The 19,960-nt window shown below is 45.1% G+C and overlaps 1 protein-coding gene across 1 annotated transcript in view; it reads right to left on the bottom strand.

Annotated features, from left to right (window-relative positions):
- Positions 1-19,960, bottom strand: part of PPP2R2D (protein phosphatase 2 regulatory subunit Bdelta) — a 62,537-nt gene that overhangs the window by 7,006 nt on the left and 35,571 nt on the right. Inside the window, exons 3-7 of the mRNA XM_068258064.1 lie at positions 18,178-18,275; positions 16,282-16,447; positions 13,001-13,113; positions 6,737-6,914; positions 1,999-2,163 (exon numbers count right to left, since the gene is read on the bottom strand). Of these exons, the coding sequence (XP_068114165.1) occupies positions 1,999-2,163; positions 6,737-6,914; positions 13,001-13,113; positions 16,282-16,447; positions 18,178-18,275 (720 nt within the window). The remainder of the gene's footprint in view (positions 1-1,998; positions 2,164-6,736; positions 6,915-13,000; positions 13,114-16,281; positions 16,448-18,177; positions 18,276-19,960) is intronic.

Below are 19,960 nucleotides of genomic sequence, written 5' to 3'. Positions count from 1 at the left end.
AGCATGTGGTGTGTCTGGACACGCAGGAAGGGAGTGCGGCAATAAGCATGTGGTGTGTCTGGACACACAGGTGGTGAGTGCGGCAATAAGCATGTGGTGTGTCTGGACACGCAGGAAGGGAGTGCGGCAATAAGCATGTGGTGTGTCTGGACACGCAGGAAGGGAGTGCGGCAATAAGCATGTGGTGTGTCTGGACACGCAGGTGGTGAGTGCGGCAATAAGCATGTGGTGTGTCTGGACACGCAGGAAGGGAGTGCGGCAATAAGCATGTGGTGTGTCTGGACACGCAGGAAGGGAGTGCGGCAATAAGTATGTGGTGTGTCTGGACACGCAGGAAGGGAGTGCGGCAATAAGCATGTGGTGTGTCTGGACACGCAGGAAGGGAGTGCGGCAATAAGCATGTGGTGTGTCTGGACACGCAGGAAGGGAGTGCGGCAATAAGTATGTGGTGTGTCTGGACACGCAGGAAGGGAGTGCGGCAATAAGCATGTGCTGTGTCTGGACACGCAGGAAGGGAGTGCGGCAATAAGCATGTGGTGTGTCTGGACACGCAGGAAGGGAGTGCGGCAATAAGCGTCTGGTGTGTCAGGACACGCATGAAGTGAGTACAATAAAACGTTTGGTGGGTCTGGACACAGGAAGTGAGTGCGCTAATAAGCATGTGGTGTGTCTGGACATGCAGGAAGTAAGTGCGCTGCTAAGCATGTGGTGTGTCTGGACACACAGGAGGTGAGTGCGCTGATGAGCATGTGGGGTGTCTGGACACACAGGAGGTGAGTGCGCTGATGAGCATGTGGTGTGTCTGGACACGCAGGAAGTGAGTGCGCTGATAAGCATGTGGTGTGTCTCGACACGCAGGAAGCAAGTGCGCTGATAAGCGTGTGGTGTGTCTGGACACGCAGGAGGTGAGTGCGCTGATAAGCATGTGGTGTGTCTGGACACACAGGAAGTGAGTGCAGCAATAAGCATGTGGTGTGTCTAGACACACAGGAAGTGAGTGCGGCAATAAGCATATGGTGTGTTTGGACACGCAGGAAGTGCGCTAATAAATGTCTGGTGTGTCAGGACACGCATGGAGTATACTAAAACGTTTGGTGGGTCTGGAAACACAGGAAGTGAGTGCGCTAATAAGCATGTGGTGGGTCTGGACACGCAGGAAGTGAGTGCGCTAATAAGCATGTGGTGGGTCTGGAGACACAGGAAGTGAGTGCGCTAATAAGCATGTGGTGGGTCTGGACACGCAGGAAGTGAGTGCGCTAATAAGCATGTGGTGGGTCTGGAGACACAGGAAGTGAGTGCGCTAATAAGCATGTGGTGGGTCTGGACACACAGGAAGTAAGTGCGCTAATAAGCATGTGGTGGGTCTGGACACACAGGAAGTGAGTGCGCTAATAAGCATGCGGGGGTCTGGACACACAGGAAGTGAGTGCGCTGATAAGCATGTGGTGGGTCTGGACACGCAGGAAGTGAGTGCGCTAATAAGCATGTGGTGTGTCTGGACACACAGGAAGTGAGTGCGCTGATAAGCATGTGGTGGGTCTGGACACGCAGGAAGTGAGTGCGCTAATAAGCATGCGGGGGTCTGGACACACAGGAAGTGAGTGCGCTGATAAGCATGTGGTGGGTCTGGACACACAGGAAGTGAGTGCGCTGATAAGCATGTGGTGGGTCTGGACACACAGGAAGTGAGTGCGGCAATGAGCATGTGGTGGGTCTGGACACACAGGAAGTAAGTGCGCTGATAAGCATGTGGGCGGGGGGGGGGGTCTGGACACACAGGAAGTGCGCTGATAAGCATGTGGGGGGTCTGGACAGACAGGAAGTGAGTGCGCTGATAAGCATGTGGGGGGTCTGGACAGACAGGAAGTGAGTGCGCTGATAAGCATGTGGGGGGTCTGGACACACAGGATGTGAGTGCGCTGATAAGCATGTGGGGGGTCTGGACACACAGGATGTGAGTGCGCTGATAAGCATGTGGTGTGTCTGGACTTTTCTTACACTTTGAATGTCTATCGCAGAGAGCCGAGTCCCGCATGTCACAGAGTCTAATCGTTCCTTTGCTACTGCTGTAGACAAACACGTTACATTGATGAGGATGGAATTCAGCGGCTGTGATAACTTCTGTCAATTCCTCCATATTAGCAGGTTTAATATCTACAATGTCTGGAAACTGCGTTAAGGATATTTTTTATGTAAGCAATCATTTCTCAATACATCACACTGAAGCTGAATATATTGCATTAAAGAGGGCAAGAGACCACCAAGTATATCTATAAACACACAGCAGGCTCAAAGGACAACTGAAGTGTGTGGGATATGGAGGTTGCCATTTTTATTTCCTTTTAAGCAATACCAGTTGCCTGGCTGTCCTCCTGATCCTCTGCCTCTGATACTTTTAGCCATAGACCCTGAACAAGCATGCAGCAGATCAGAGGTTTCTGACATTATTATCAGGTCTGGCAAGACTAGCTGCATGCTTGTTTCTGGTGTTATTCAGACACTACTGCAGCCAAATAGATCAGCAGGGCTGCCAGGCAACTGGTATTGTTTAAAAGGAAATAAATATGGCAGCCTCCGTACGCTTCTCACTTCTGTTGCCCTTAGCAACTATGCAGCAAAGTGGAAATGTGTAAGCACATCCTCATGATTTGTTCTATAAAGGCTCGTACACATGGTGTACTAAAGGGAACGAAGGGTCCATCAGACCCTCCCGCTGGGCGTGTGTACAGTCAGTCTGCAGACTGATAAGGATGTTTCTGAACGATCCGCTCAGCGGGAGGGTCTGACGGACCCGTCGTTGCCTTTAGTACGGCGTGTGTACGAGCCTTAAGTCTGCAAGTGATAAATATATTAAAGTGTCCCTTCCACAATAAACATCGCCTAGATAACAGGCGCACATAACTGTGTAAACTCTTCAAAGGGAGGGGGAATTACCTTTTGGTCACAGTGCCCTGGTCTTATCTGAAATAGGAAGCTTTCTGTTATTTGCGTGTTGAGATAAGCCAGACACTTAAGCTAAAAAAAAAAACGAAACAAAACAACTTTTCACAATGTCGCTGGTACGGTACAGTTGTGCAAGTTAAGCAAAGGCACCCAGACCAGGTAAAAAGAAAAAAAAAAATTGTGACATATAGTGACCTAATTAGGGGAAAAAAAGTGGTACACACACACGGGGCACTATTTTTTGGCAATTTTATTTAGATACGTATACTAGTTAAAAATAATAATAATGATACTAGCCACTGTAATCCACCCAAACAGATCTGAGAGACCTCCTGCTGCCTAAAACAGAAAACGGTTTCTTCCTGCCGGGTACCATCCCAAGGGAGATTGTTAATAGTGATGGTCACTACGAGTACCAATGAGTACATAGCTACTCATAATCGAAATTTAGATTTGATAGTGCTGCCCGCGGGGGTGGGCGGGGTTAACTTACCCATGCCACCGCCTGTAGCCAATATGTTCCACTTGGTCCACATAAAGCGGATCTGAGATGAAAAACTAACTATAACAAGTAACTTGTCTATATAGCTTATCTAAAGTCTAGATAGTGTACACAGCAAATCTAGCTGCAAACAGCTTCAACAGTTTATGATTATTTATTCCTGTGATACGACAGCAGCCATGTTCTGTTTGTCACATTACACACAGGCAAGCTGCTCTGCATCTCCAGCCCTCAGCCTGTGACAAATTCAGTCCCCTCCTCCCGGCCTCTGAAATCTCTGGCTAGTAACCTCCTCCTCCTGCCCAGACTGAGCTCCCATAAGCCTTTGCTACAGTGCCAAGGCACATAAAGAGCTGTGGGCGAGTCATGTTTAGTTTATAGGGAATTAAAAATATTAAAACCATAAAAAAAAAAAGTATTTGGCTTGAGGAATGCCCTATAAAACTATATGAAAGGAACACAATTATGCGATGAGTAAAAGTTTATCTCGGATCCACTTTAACTCCACTACTTTAAACCTGGAAGGAGGAAGTAGTGAGGTTATGTGGACCACGAGTGGAACGCATCAGCTATAGGCAGCAGCATAGACAAGTTAACAACCCTCTCCACCGCAGGCAGTGCTATTCAATTTGGCTACGTACTCATAGCTACTTGTAGTGACGATTACGAGTTGTTAAATCATCAGCGTGGCCTGGAGTCCTGCTATCACATCTGCTGTGTGACACCAGATTTCTGTTTTGGGCTGTGAAACAAGATATGGATCAATGTATTGCTCAATGAAGCCAGATACACCACCACCCGCCCATCCCCAAATCAGCAGAAATAAAATTTCCATCATGTTTGGTTAATGCTTCGTTTGTGGTTAAGGGCTCTGCCTCTGACACAGGAGACCAGGGTTCGGATCTCGGCTCTGCCTGTTCAGTAAGCCAGCACCTATTCAGTAGGAGACCTTGGGAAAGTCTCCCTAACACTGCTACTGCCTATAGAGCGCGTCCTAGTGGCTGCAGCTCTGGCGCTTTGAGTCCGCCAGAAGAAAAGCGCGATATAAATGTTATTTGCCTTGTCTGTCTTGTCTTGTGCCCATTTGCGCTGCAAAAATTAAGGATTTGTGCCACTTTCATTTTGTAGATAATAGCACTTGTTTTTCCAAGATAGCATCACCCAGCCCCCGTGCAATGGTAAGGAGAAAAAAGGGAGCATGCACCCTTATGGGAAAAAAGGTCGTCGCCATAGGCACCTATTATAAAAGCTAAAAGATGAAAATTTGGGTGCACACCGTCGCCCACTATCTGCCGGAATTTACTTCCTTTGCCGCAAATCGCGGCATTTCCGATGGCTTCGATATGCGGCAAGGAAGGTTAAATTAGCGGCAGTGAAAGTAAATTTTGGTGCCCGATAGCATTGCGGTGAAAATGTTAATTGCAGCATTACATAGCAGCGCCGAAATGTACTTTTCCTGCCACTAATCAGGCACATCTGGGTGCCAGAATTTACCTTTCTTGCCGCATATCATAGCTTTGCAGCAGAGGGGGGGGGGCTTAGGTTTAGATGCCACTGGGATGGGGGGGGGGGGGGGGGGGGGGTCTTAGGGTTAGGCACCACCAAGGGAGGGTTAGGCATCAGTATAGGGAGGATTCTGTGTGAGAGTAGGGTTGGGTTTAGCCATAGTAAAATATTAGTTAACATTACCAATATTTTACTAATAGAGTCCAGCAGTAGGGTATCGCTAATTAAAGCGATATTCTACTAGTGGCAATCGCTTGCACCCTTTTTTCATATATGCTCGTACTGGATATGAATCTGGTTTGGTTGGGTAGGGCTGTATTTGTGCGTCAGAATTTTTTTTTTTTTTAAATAGTTTTTGAGATCTGCAAGTTTTTATAAAGGTCAAACGTTCACTCTTTGCCTTTGCACTGCTGTAGTGGGGCAACGTGAACTTTTGACCTTTATAAAAACTTGCAGATCTCAAAAACTATAATAGATATAATGATTAAGTTTGCAGTACAAATGAGCACAAGCACAGCCCTACCCAACCATACCGGTTTCATGACGGTAGGCTGTTTTATGGTGGCTGGGTGGTGTTATTGTCTGGGGAAAAATAAGTAAAATTATCTTTATAATGAAAACAGCACAAATCTCAATTTTTGCAGCACAAATGCAGCACTAACCAATCATGTTGAATTTTGATTTCTGCTGATTTGGGGAGGGGGTTCAGATTTATGGAGCCCTTACCTGCTCACCACATTTGTATAAGAGTTTATCTACAGCCTGTTGCCTCAAACTAGTCTGGCCACTTACTGACTTCTATCAGCAGGCCATTTCCAGCTCCAGTGAATGTTTTTACAATTTTCACACTATTCGGAGTAAGGCCTGGACCCCACTGGGAGCGATTTTCTAAGCGTTTGTGGTTTGAAAAGCTCTTGCTAATGTAATGCTATGAATGTGATCCCACTTGAGCGATGCGATTTTATCAAAATCCCCCATCACATTGCATTAGCAAGAGCTTTTCAAAATCATTAGAAAAGGCTGCTGGTGGGTTTGAGCTCTAAGACTGTTTTTCATGAGAATCCCAGGTGATCAGCAGTAACAAAGACCCAAACCATCCATGTCCGGAGCTCACACAATTATGCCAGTGTCAAAATAACTGCTAGTACATTTTTTACCCCATTCAACTGTTTGACCTGAGCACTGGCTGGCTTTCATGACATTTGTCTGCATGACTTTAGGCACTCCTGCCACGATTGGTTGATTAGATCATTGCATGAACAGGAAGTTGCGCAGGTGATTACACAGTGAATAAGCGCACACCATAAAGCACGGGCAGCACAGCGGTGTGGTGGTTGGCACCCTTGCCTTGCAACGCTGGGTCCCCAGTTCGAATCCCAGCCAGGGCACTATCTGCAGGAAGTTTGCATGTTCTTCCTGTGTCTGTGTGGGTTTCCTCCGGGCACTCCAGTTTCCCCCCACATCCCAAAAACATACAGATAAATTAACTGGCTTCCCCTCTAAATTGGCCCTAGATTACGATACATACACCACGATACACACATAGACATAGGGACTCTGGTAGGGACTAGATTGTGAGACCCTCCGAGGGACAGTTAGTGACAAGGCGATATACTCTGTACAGCGCTGCGGAAGATGTTGGCTCTATATAAATACTAAATAATAATAAAACAAATAAAACAGCAAAGCATGAGGTTACATAAAACTGATGCAATCATAAAATGCAAACAGTAGAAGCATCGAGCCCCCTATGACATACGTATACGGTTCACCAGAAAAGGATACTAAAACTTCTATCTGTAATTTCTAAATGCCATAAATTAATTCTCAGGTCATCAGCAGAAAGGTATGTTTCATGGTCGCTATTTACTGAAATAGAGTTTATGTGATACGTATGTGCATTAGCAAATATCCTCCGCGGACTTGCTTCAACCATTAGGTCCATGGGCCTCAATATTGGCACCTGAGAGGGGACAAGAAAAAACACAGTCAATACACACAGCGTACATACAGAGGGCGCTATTGTACCTCAGAATGCCACTTCCTCTCCACACACTGTACTGACAACAGAGTTCTGACTACTGAAGTTCTGTCCATTTCCAATCCCTACCAAGGAGGAGGCCAGGGGGGCAGTATGAGGAAACTAGGATCAGCGTTGCCACCTAGGGACAAATGAACTAAGGTATATGGAGGCTGCCATATTTATTTCCTGCTAAAGTGGATCCGAGATAAACTTTTACACATTGCATAATTGTGTTCCTTTCATATAGTTTATACGGCATTTCTCAAGCCAAATACTTTTTTGTTTTTGTTTTAATACTCTAATTCCCTATAAACTAAACAAGCCTCGCCCACAGCGCCTTTTGTGCCTTGGCACTGTAGCAAGGGCTTATGGGAGTTCAGCCTGGGCAGGGGGAGGAGGTGGTTACTAGCCAGAGATTTCAGAGGCCGAGGGGAGGAGGAGAGGGGACTGAATTTACACACAGGTAAGCTGATAGCATCTCCAGCCCTCAGCCTGTGACAATGTGACAAACAGAACATGGCTGCCCTCATTGTATCACAGGAATAAATAATCAAACTTTTGAAGCTGTTTGCAGCTACTGTAGATTTGCTGTGTAAACTATCTAAACTTTAGATAAGATATATAGACAAGTTACTTGTTATAGTTAGTTTTTCATCTTGGATCCGCTTTTAGCAATACCAGTTGCCTGGCTGTTCTACAGATCTATTTGGCTGCAGTAGTGTCTGAACAACACCTGAAACAAGCATGCAGCTAATCTTGTCAGAGCTGACAATAATGTCAGAAACACCTGATCTGCTGCATGCTTGTTCAGGGTGTATGGCTGAAAGTATTAGAGGCAGGTATTAGAGGAGTATTAGATGAACAGGGCAGCCAGGCAACTGGTATTGCTTAATTAACGACCGCCTAACGCCGACAGGCGTCGGCAGGTCGAAGTGGTGTTTCCATGGAAACGGCCGCTTGTACGAGTGGCTGAAATCCCCGGTGTTCAGCATCGCCGTAAAGGAGATCGGTGATCCCCGGCCTCTGATTGGCCGGGGATTGCCGGCATCTGATAGGCTGAAGCCTATCAGAGGCAGTGCAGGACGGATCGCCGTCCTGTGCCGCCCATGGGAAGGAGGGGAGGTAGAGTGGGAAGGAGAGGGAGGCTGGAAATCGCTGCGGAGGGGGGCTTTGAGGAGCGGTGGCGATCAGACCCCCCCCCCCCAGCAGGTCATCCCCCTGATGGGGGAAAAAAAAAGGGAGGGGGGGGAGGAGGTGGCTAATCTGATCGCCCTGCGTCAATCCTGATCTGTGCTGCGGGCTGGAGAGCCCACGCACCACAGATCTGCAAAACATAGCCCGGTCCTTAAGTGGTTAAAAGGAGATAAATATGGCAGCCTCCTTATCCCGCTTACTTCAGTTGTCCTTTAAAGCAGACCTGAACTCAGAACTCCTCTCTGCTCTAAAAGATAGGCAGCAGCAAAATAACTTTTAAACTAAAAATAGTTCTTTGTTACAGCTGATATAAATCCTAAAATAAATCTGCTCTGTTTCTACTTCCTGCTTTCATGGAAGCAGACATATTAACATCCTGTGCTTTCAAATGAGCTTATCTGCCATAGGCAGTCATGTGACACAGAGATCCAATTACAACGTGTGATTAGTCACAGATGAGGGGGACAGACTAAACTCTCTAAATACATACAGGGTGCATTTCTCTAGGTCTCCTCCTGTCCTGTGCAGGAGTTCAGGTCCACTTTAAAATCATCTCTTTGACCAGCCTTTCACTATCAAGGACCACAAAGCATCTGACAGTTGCAAAGTACCCAGACATGTTTGTAGCCAAGTGAGGAAGGAAAACACTTAAAGTTAACCCTTCTGACCGGAACACCAGCCCTGTCACAAAGGCACAATAAAAAGCGACTCGTAAAAGTATAAGTGGAGTTCGGGATGAATTATTTAATAGGAGCGAGAGGCTGAGAATCCGAGCTCAGTTACCTGCCCTGGTTGTGAATTCCATTGTATGGATGTTGTTTAGACAGTCTCTGAGCGGTATGGGGCGGTCCCACAGATATGCCAGGACTGAGGTGAGTGGACCTGAAGAAGGGGCACTGGGCGTGGCAGCCTAATTCATGAGTTTTATTCCCGCCTTTTTCCCCAACTAGTGTTATTTTGGGGCAGCTTTAAGGAACCCCCATACACTAGCCGATTTTCCATGGCAGATTCAATTAAATCTTCCAGAGATCGATGCCCCAACATGCCCACCCCACAGTCATTTTTATCAGAAATTGTATAGATTTTATGATCGCACTTGAAAGGGGGAGGAGTGACTCTAGATCGACAGCCCATTAGGCAGTGTAAAACTGCAGTTTGATAGATACCGTATATACTCGCATATAAGCCTATTTTTTTAGCACAAAAAATATGCTGAAAAAATATATGCGAGTCAGTGGAGCAGAATGGCTGGTGGAGCAGGTTATGTTACTGGCAGAGGAGTGTAAGGATTGTGCACTAGTGATCCTGCTCTTGCCAGCTGGCTCCCTGCTGTCTATGCCCCCCCCCCCCCCCCCATCCTCTGCAACATGGTGTGCAGAGTGAGCTGCTCAAGACTACCTGTGTCCCCTGGCTTGTGGCGTGCAGAGAGTGCAAGCAACGTGACAGTGGTGCAATGATCCGGAATTTTTCCTGTGTGGCGTCTTGAGACACAGCTGTATCATCCTGGGGCACATCTGGCTATGGGGAGGCTAGCTGACCTGACTGGGGGCACACCCGGCTTCTATAGAGGGGGCTATACTGGGTAAGGGGCTTATTTGCAAATCACTTTTTCCTGTTTTTTTTTTAGGGAAAAGGGAGTACCTCAGCTTATAAATGGGTCGGCTTTTATGCGAGTATACACTCACCTAACAGATTATAAGGTACACCATACTGATATGGTGTTTGACCCCCTTTCGCCTTCAGAACTGCCTTAATTCTATGTGGCATTCATTCAACAAGGTGCTGAAAGCATTCTTTAAAAATGTTGGTCCAAATTGATAGGATAGCACCTTGCAGTTGATGGAGATTAGTGGGATGCACATCCAGGGCATGAAGCTCCCGTTCCATCACATCCCAAAGATGCTCTATTGGGTTGAGATCTGGTGACTGTGGGGGCCATTTTAGTACAGTGAACTCATTGTCATGTTCAAGAAAAAATTTGAAATGATTCGAGCTTTGTGACATGGTGCATTATCCTGCTGGAAGTAGCCATCAGAGGATGGGTACATGGTGGTTATGAAGGGATGGGCATGGGCAGAAACAATGCTCAGGTAGGCCCTGGCATTTAAATGATGCCCAATTAGCACTAAGGGGCCTAAAGTGTGCCATGAAAACATCCCCCACACCATTACACCACCACCAGCAGCCTGCACAGTGGTAACAAGGCATGATGGATCCAAGTTCTCATTCTGTTTATGCCAATTTCTGACTCTACCAAGACTCATCAGACCAGGCAAAATTTTTCAGTCTTCAACTGTCCAATTTTGGTGAGCTGGTGCAAACTGTAGCCTCTTTTTCCTATTTGTAGTGGAGATGAGTGGTACCCGGTGGAGTCTTCTGCTGTTGTAGCCCATCCGCCTCACGGTTGTGCGTGTTGTGGCTTCACAAATGCTTTGCTGCATACCTCGGTTGTAACGAGTGGTTATTTCAGTCAACGGTGCTCTTCTATCAGCTTGAATCAGTCGGCCCATTCTCCTCTGACCTCTAGCATCAACATGGCATTTTCGCCCACAGGACTGCCACATACTGGATGTTTTTCCCTTTTCACACCATTCCTTGTTAACTCTAGAAATGGTTGTGCGTGAAAATCCCAGTAACTGAGCAGATTGTGAAATACTCAGACCGGCCCATCTGGCACCAACAACCATGCCACGCTCAAAATTGCTTAAATCACCTTTCTTCCCATTCAGTTTGGAGTTCAGGAGATTGTCTTGAGCAGGACCACACCCCTAAATGCATTGGAGCAACTGCCATGTGATTGATTGATTAGATAACTGCATTAATGAGAAACTGAACAGGTGTGCCTAATAATCCTTTAGGTGAGTGTATATGGTATTACATTTCATGATGAAATCTTCTGATAGGAATCTGATCAGAGAGGGATCTGTTCCTTCTTACTATCTGTTGGGCCATCTATTATTGTATGGCCACCTTTAAAGACAAAGACTTATATCGCACTTTTCTCCTGGCGGACTCAAAGCGCCAGAGCTGCAGCCACTAGGACGCGCTCTATAGGCAGTAGCAGTGTTAGGGAGACTTGCCTAAGGTCTCCTACTGAATAGGTGCTGGCTTACTGATCAGGCAGAGCCGAGCTTCAAACCCTGGTCTCCTGTGTCAGAGGCAGAGCCCTTAACCATTACACTATCCAGCCACATATCCAGCTATAGATGATACAAACCTCCACAACATGGTCTGCATTTGTCAAAACGTGCAAATAGTTTAAAGTGGACCTGAAGCTAGAGGGATATGGAGGCTGCCATATTTATTTCCTGTTAAACAATACCAGTTGCCTAGCAAACCTACTGATCTCTTTGGCTGCACTAGTGTCTGAATCATACACCTGAAACAAGCATGCTGCTAATCCAGTCAGACTTCAGTCAGAAACATCTGTTCTGCATGCTTTTTCAGAGCTACTAGAGGCAGAGGGTCAGCAGGACAGCCAAGCAATGTGGATTGTTTAAAATTAAATGTCAGCCTCTATTTCCCTCTTCACTTTAAAGGAGACCTGAACTCTAACAGGAAAGAAGAACACCACTGAGAAATCCCCCGTGTCCACCCTGCATGTGTTCATAGAGAACAGCCTGTCTAATTCTCCCTGCTCAGCAAGTAATGATCTAGTGTAATTTGAGCTCTAAGCTGTCTGCCGAGTTTAGAGCCAATATGTAAACACGGGAGGTTAACCCTTTCTGTGCTCCCAGCAAACCAGGAAGTAACTACACTGCAGCATCTCTGTGTGAGCTCTATAAGCTGTAACAAGGAAATAAAGAGGATGACAATTATACTAAGGCAGGGGACGCACTTGACTGTTTTCGTGCACGTTTTCTGCACAGAAGAACTGAGAATGCGTGTTAATCAATGTGCTAGTTCACACTTGATACATTTTTTCGCAGAATATAGACAAAAAAAATCTGACAGCAATGCGGGATAACTCTGCAAATTTTGTCCGTTTTCTCTATCAATTGCATTAGCTGCTGTGAAAAAACGTGTGCGTTTTACTGCATACAAACACACATGGTGTGCAATTCATGAAAATGAAAGTGGGCGTGGTTTAGCGTTACATTTAGGATTAGTTATCTCCTTCACTGCTCTGTGGTTATTCCTGTCAGATCATTGCTGACAGAGAAGATGGAGCCATGTGAAGTGGTTATGGATCAGCTGAGAGTGACTCAAAGGCGCAGAAAAGCAAGAATAAGGTCTAGAACCATATCAATTTGCAAGAGAATGGATTTATTTGCTATACCAGGACATCGGCATTTCTCTTGAATCATCTTGTAAGAGAACACAGGCAGTGCCAGGGTTAACTAAATTGCTAGCTGCACTACATATTTTTCAGAAAAGGCACTTTTATTTAAAAAATCAAATTGTGGATTGTCCCAAGCCACTTCCAGAATCCTGGTCCAGGTGTTTAGCCCTATTCGGAATGTTACTACGTGGTGTTCGAAAGACTGCCTTTTTACCTACAATCCCACGGGAATCTTATGGCCTTGTGTTAAATTACCGCTGTAAAATTGAAATATCGACAAGTTACCCGAATGGTTACCGCATTGTTATCAAATTCACACCGAATGCGGAAAAACCTTGATGAATACAACTAGAAAATTGATAAACTTCGAATTCGGTAATTTACGAACTGGAAAAAGCTATCGCAAAGACAATGATGAATCGAGGCCATGGTGTGCAAAAAAATGCATGCAGAAAAACGTGCACAGAAAACAGTCAAGTGTGTCCCCTGCCTAAGCGGAAGTGCCATACAAACAGCAAGTGAGCCAATGACAGACAGATCAGGCAGTTACCCGTAAGGAAGTGATTCTAAAAGGATCTCGTAGTCGGCCGTCGTCATCCTTTAAGTTGTAGCCTTCCACTCTTTTATCACGTTCGCTAATTTTCCACAACTTTATTGTTTTGTCTACAAAAGAAAAAAAATTGCGAGATTTATGAACAGCCATATCAAGTCATAGAAAACAAAAATTACATACCTTATATACTCGCGTATAAGCCTAATTTTTCAGCACAAAAAAATGTGCTGAAAAGTTACCCCCTTGGCTTATATGCGAGTCAGTGTAGCAGAACGGATGGTGTAACAGGTTTTGTTACTGGCAGAGGAGTGTAAGGATCGTGCACTAGTGATCCTACTATTTCCAGCTGGCTCCCTGCTGTGTCTGTGCCACCCATCCCCTGCAACATGGTGTGCAGAGTGCACTGCTCAAGGCTGCCTGTGTCCTCTGGCTGGTGGTCCGTAGCGTGCAAGCAATGTGTCAGCGGTGCAACGATCGGGGATTCTTCCTGTGTGGCAATCGCTGTGTCTCATATCTATGACGCCAAATAGTGTCATCTTGAGACACAGCTGTATCATCCTTGGGGTACATCTGGCTATGGGGAGGTGGCTGACTTTTACTGAGGGAACATCTGGCAACTGGGGAGGGCGCTATACTGGGGAGGGGAGCCTTTTGTCATGCTGCCCCTACACTTTGGAACTCCCTGCCACACCCAATCAGGACAGCCCCATCCCTGGAAGCATTTAAGTCTAAACTGAAAACCTACCTTTTCAGTCTGGCATTCATGAACATCTGACTATCTCCTCTGTAACACAACCCAGCCTGAAACCCTGTATTAATCTGAGACACAGCTATGCGCTTTGAGTCCTATGGGAGAAAAGCGCTTTACAAATGTTATTGTATTGTATTATTGTATTGTATATTTCTAACATTTTTTATTTTATAAGCTTGTAAATAGTGATGGACGCAAATCTGAAAAAAATGCACCTTTATTTCCAAATAAAATATTGGCGCCATACATTGTGATAGGGACAATTTAAATGGTGTAATAACTGGGACAAATGGGCAAACAAATATACATAGGTTTTAATTATGGTAGCATGTATTATTTTAAAGCTATAACAGCTGAAAACTGATAAAGAACACATTTTTTTCCATTATTTCCTTAATATTCCTGTTAAAATGCATTTATAAAAAAATTCTTAGCAAAATGTACCACCCAAAGAAAGCCTAATTGGTGGTGGAAAAAAACAGATATCGATCAATTCATTGTGATAATTAGTGATAAAGTTATTGGGGAATGAATGGGAGGTGAAAATTGCTCTGATGCATAAGGTAAAAAATCCCGCGGACTGAAATGATTAAAGCACCAGCTATGAAAGCTACAAAGCTACATTACAATATTTTGCATCTAACCTAAAGTTGTTGCAAATGTATGCAAATTTTATGCAAATACTGTATATGCAGTTTGAAAATGGACAAATCAAATTAAACCCAGGTTTAAAGCGGAACTGTAGATAACTATCAAACACACTGTTTCACTTACCTGGGGCTTCTGCAACCCCCTAGCAGCCTCCCTGTCCCGTGCCGGTCCTCTATGAGCCTCCGTTCTCCCGCCGCCGTTCTGAACCTCGACTTGCAAGTCGAGGCCAGCGCAGCCCTGGCACGCGTATCTGTTCTTCGCATTCACCCACTATTGCAGAGGGGAACAGGAAGAAAGGATATGCGTTGCCAGAGCCGCGCAGGCGCAGTGGCCCGGCGGCGGAACTGAAACTAGCTGGCGGCGGGAGAACGAAGGCTCGTGGAGGACCGGCGCGGGACAGCTGTTGAGGGCTTGGGGAAGCCCCAGGTAAGTGAAACAGTGTGTTTGATAGGCATCTACAGTTCCGCTTTAAATTGATTGGTCCATTTTCAAACTGCATAGATTTGCATAAAAATTAATAAAGCAGAATTGTCGGGCATAAAATCAAATGCCATTTACCCACTGCTCTGTGTTTACTATGCAGCCTGCAACCTGACCCTGCATTGCAAGCACTTCAATCTATTCAGAAATGTTTCTAATGTAACATTTTATTTTAGGCAGCCTGGCATCATCTGGTACATTGCCCATGAAAAGGAAGCTTGTCATCACTCCTCCCACATTCTTGCTCCTAACTGATTGGCTGAGGGTAGTTCAGTGAGCTGCTGAAATCTGATCCATGCTGTGCTCACACGTGTTTACAAGCTAGCTATGACAGTGCAGTTTCTAGGAGGAAAAAAAAAGTGAGGGAGGAAATGACCTCAAAAGTCAGTCAGAAAATGCCAGGAACACAATTCTCTTTACTTACTATATAAAATTCACTGAAATCAAAATGTGGGCAGTACAATACATGTTATGTAAGTAGAACAAGTAGTTATCTACTTATATGTGTGTTTTTTTTTCCTGGGATATTATGGCTGCCCCTGCTGCTTTAAAGAGGAGCTGTCAGCCATAATATCTCAGAATAGAACATCACACATCACATATACAAGTAGATAAATATTTGCTCTACTTACATAGCATGTGTATTGCACTGCCCACGTTTTGATCTTAGTGATTTTTCTACAGTAAAAAAAAAAAATCCTTCTTAGCATTTCCCATTTTAACTGTGGCTATTTTGATGCCAATCCTGATGCAATTTCCTCCCTGTTGCATTGTCTCAGCATGAGAAATATTGGCCAGAGAGGAACAGAGGTGTGGGAGGGGAAAACAGGAGGGAAAGGGGCTTCAGCCAATCAGGCTGCATTAGTTAAAGTAGTAGTACTGCGCCTGCGTAGTCCGCTCCACGTGGCGGTGATTGACAGTGCCGCTCGCGCAGGCTCAGTACAGGCCGACCTAAAGGTCAGCCTGAGGTCATCGCTGGGGACCGGGAGGGAGCTCCGGCAAACGGCTGCGGGGAGAGCTGCGGCGAGGGACATGCTGGGAGCTTAGGGCTGGAGAAAGCCCCGGGTAAGTAGCGCTTATTTTCTTAAAATTCGCCTGATAACTCCTTTAAGTCTGAGGAGAAGCAAAAAAAAAAAGGACAACCCAGCATGCCCTGCAACTCCTTTGTACGTAACAAATTGTGTGTACCAAATAAGAGTCAGGTAAACACGGGAATGATAATTTATAAACAAGAAAAGTAAGAGTGATTTTAACTTTTGGATTGCCTGGTTAGCATCCTTATTACTTGTTTACCAGATAAAAATAAAGAATTGATTTTTGATTTTATGCCCGACAGTTACACTTCAACAACAAACAAGCAGCATTTGGAATGGCTTACGATTGGCTATGTACTTACCATTGGTTGAAAGTAAGAAATGGGCAGCGTTTTGCTGTGGCAACCACCTAATTTTATTAATTTTTTCTTCTATTTCTAGACTTTTTAAGTAGTCGAATTCAGGTTCATGGCTCTGAAAGGTGCTGTAAACATTGTATTCACCCCGAGATTGAGGACGGTTTTTACTCTGTAGAAGAGAAGGTGTGCTGTTATTACATCACAGTGCAGACTTCCTTTACTATTTAAACTAAATATTAAGCCAGTACGTTAAAGAGGAAATGTAGTGGGAAAAAAAAATGTGACATAAAATAGCTTGTGTTTTGTTTTTTTTACATTTGTTAACTAGTCAGTGTTAGCCCATTGTAAAACCTATCCTCTCCCTGATTTACAATCTAGGCTGTTTAGCTATGTGAATCCGCATAGCTAAACAGCCTAGGCTAAGCATCACTAAATGGGCGGGGCTACAAACCAATATATAGCAATATAAAGTGTGTTTCTGGTGCTGAAACCAGGAGACTTACAGTAAAATGGGTATTGGCTAAATAATTTACTGCATTCTGCTATATGTCACTATGTGGTGACGTTGCACATCTCTGGCCACCACAGTGCATGCTGGGAGATGAGACATCAAGGAACTACTCTACTATCTCCCGGCATGCATTGCAGCAGCCAGGGACACGCAACCCCACCGGACATGTCGGATTGAATCGAATCGGTGTAGATGGGTCTTTAGGCCTTGTCCACACTTCTCCGCACAGCCGCGCGTCACTGCAGTGAATGGGTCAGCGCTGCGCTTTGCCCCAAAAATGTGTGCAGCTGTGCGATAGCACACATAGTCTGAGCAGCAAACAGTGGTGTCTAAACACTTCTGATCCTCCTGCGTGCGACAACGCATATAGTGTGAATGAGGCCTTATACTAACCTCTCTGCCCTTTTGCCCAAGTGTACCAGAGACTAATTAAAAGTGTGTGTGTGTGTGTGTGTGTGTGTGTGTGTGTGTGTGTGTGTGTGTGTGTGTGTGTGTGTGTGTGTGTGTGTGTGTGTGTGTGTGTGTGTGTGTGTGTGTGTGTGTGTGTGTGTGTGTGTGTGTGTGCGTGTGTGTGTGTGTGTGTGTGTGCGTGTGTGTGTGTGTGTGTGTTGGGGCTTACTGCGCATGCACGGCCTGTCTACACACGCCCCATAGCCAGAAGAGTACTGTGCAGGCACAGAATGCTCTCTGGCAGGGGAGATGGTGCGGCTGGACTGCGCCGACTGGTGGAATTACCGGCTGCCTAGTGGAGGATGCAGGGGGCAGAGGAGGATGGCGAGGGAGTGACCAGCCTGGAAGGTACATTTTAACTTTTGATGCAAATGACTCTCTTCCCAATAAATATACATCCGATGACTGCACAATGATCTATATCAGTGGTCCTCAAACTAAGGCCCACGGGCCAAATGTGGCCCCCTGAGGCTTTTTTACCGGCCCCCCACACACAAAATGTATTACTTATAGATACGGTCAGCTAGATATTGGTGGTTCACATATAGAATAGCAGTGCTGGCACCACCCATCCACATGGAAGCCAGAAAGCAGTAATTCATTGATTTTCAATCAAATTCCACATCAGGTGACACTGCTGTCCACTGCAGGTTGTCACCTGGGTATGCTTCACTGTCTGGCCCACAGACTTCTACATCATTTTATGTATACTCCGGCCCCCCAGCAGTCTGAAGTATGTTGACCCGGCCCTCGACTCAAAACATTTGGGGACCCCTGATCTATATGAACGGCTGCAGCCAGAATACTGAAGCCGCACATTTTGCAGAATATTTGCGCCCCTCCAGCAGGTTTGGCCACGACTGTACATGCCTGGTCCCGTATAGCGGCGATCGCTGGGGTAAAACGTCTCAAAGAGGAGAAAACTCAGGAAAACAAACCTCTTGTTCCCTTTGAAATATGACCACTCTTCCTCCTTTGTCTCCTGTAGCTAGCAAGTCTCCAGAGAAGTTAAACTCAACCGTTGAAATTATGTCAGCTAAAAGAAAGAAAACAATGACGTTATACTTTTAAATGGTTTACAATCAGAAAGGTTTTACAATCACAGCTGTAAAAGTGCATCATCATGAATTGATAAGTACAGTTTTTAATAAACTGGTATATCATTTTCTACATATTCAAGTAAGATACGTCACTGACTGTCCCCAGAGGAGCTCACAATCTAATCCTACCATAGTTATAGTCTAATGTCCTACCATATTATTATGTATTTATATAGCACTGGCATCTTCTGCAGCACTTTACAGAGTACATAGTCAGGTCACCGACTGTCCCCAGAGGAGCTCGCAGTCTAATCCTCACCATAGTCCTAGTCTAATGTCCTACCATATTATGTATTTATATAGCACTGACATCTTCTGCAGCTCTGTACAGAGTACATACAGTAGTCATGTCACTAACTGTCCTTAGAGGGGCTCACAATATAATCCTACCATAGTCATAGTATAATGTCCTACTATATTATTATTATTATTATGTATTTATATAGCACTGACATCTTCTGCAGCACTGTAGAGTACAGTCATGTCTGAGAGGAATACAGAGGCTGACATTTATTTCCTTTCAAATAATACTGGTTGCCTGGTTGTACTGCTGCTCCTCTGACCCCAATAATAAAGCCATAGACCCTAAACAAGCATGCAGATCCGATATTTCTGACTGAAGTATGACTGGATTAGCTGCATGCATGTTCCAGGTGTGTCATTACGGATGCCTGAAAGGTCAGCAGGGCTGCCAGGAAATTAGTATTGTTTAAAAGGAAATAAATATGGTTGCCCCCATATCCCTCTCCCCTCGGGTTCCCTTTATGTAAGTTGGAGAGGTTGTGCAGAGGGCACTCGGACAGTTTTAATGTTTACACATTTTTGTGAACTAAATCCATTCTCATGAGACAACACTGACCCCAACTATGTACAAAGAAAAAGCAGCTCAGAATAAACCACCGACAAACCTGGCAAAGAAAATGCTAAAATAAGCCAACAAACCACCACAATAAATCAAACTGTCACTGAACAACACATTCCGAAAGGACGCCACCAGGGAATCTGCCCCACATCTCCATGGTAACCAGAAAGTCATCTAACAGGGTCACTTCTAAACCAGGTAAACTAGCAGCTGATGTGAAACCTTCACACAACTAAAATATCACCACACACACACCAACAACTAAAATATCACCACACACACACCAACAACTAAAATATCACCACACACACACCAACAACTAAAATATCACCACACACACACCAACAACTAAAATATCACCACACACACACCAACAACTAAAATATCACCACACACACACCAACAACTAAAATATCACCACACACACACCAACAACTAAAATAGCACCACACACACACCAACAACTAAAATATCACCACACACACACCAACAACTAAAATATCACCACACACACACCAACAACTAAAATATCACCACACACACACCAACAACTAAAATATCACCACACACACACACACACTAACAACTAAAATATCACCACACACACACACACACTAACAACTAAAATATCACCACACACACACACACTAACAACTAAAATATCACCACACACACACACACACTAACAACTAAAATATCACCACACACACACACACACCAACAACTAAAATATCACCACACACACACCAACAACTAAAA

Source organism: Hyperolius riggenbachi, chromosome 10 (assembly GCF_040937935.1).
Source record: "Hyperolius riggenbachi isolate aHypRig1 chromosome 10, aHypRig1.pri, whole genome shotgun sequence".
NCBI lineage: Eukaryota > Metazoa > Chordata > Amphibia > Anura > Hyperoliidae > Hyperolius > Hyperolius riggenbachi.
Note: the sequence above shows the minus strand (reverse complement) of the source record. Positions and strands in the feature narration are given on the sequence as shown.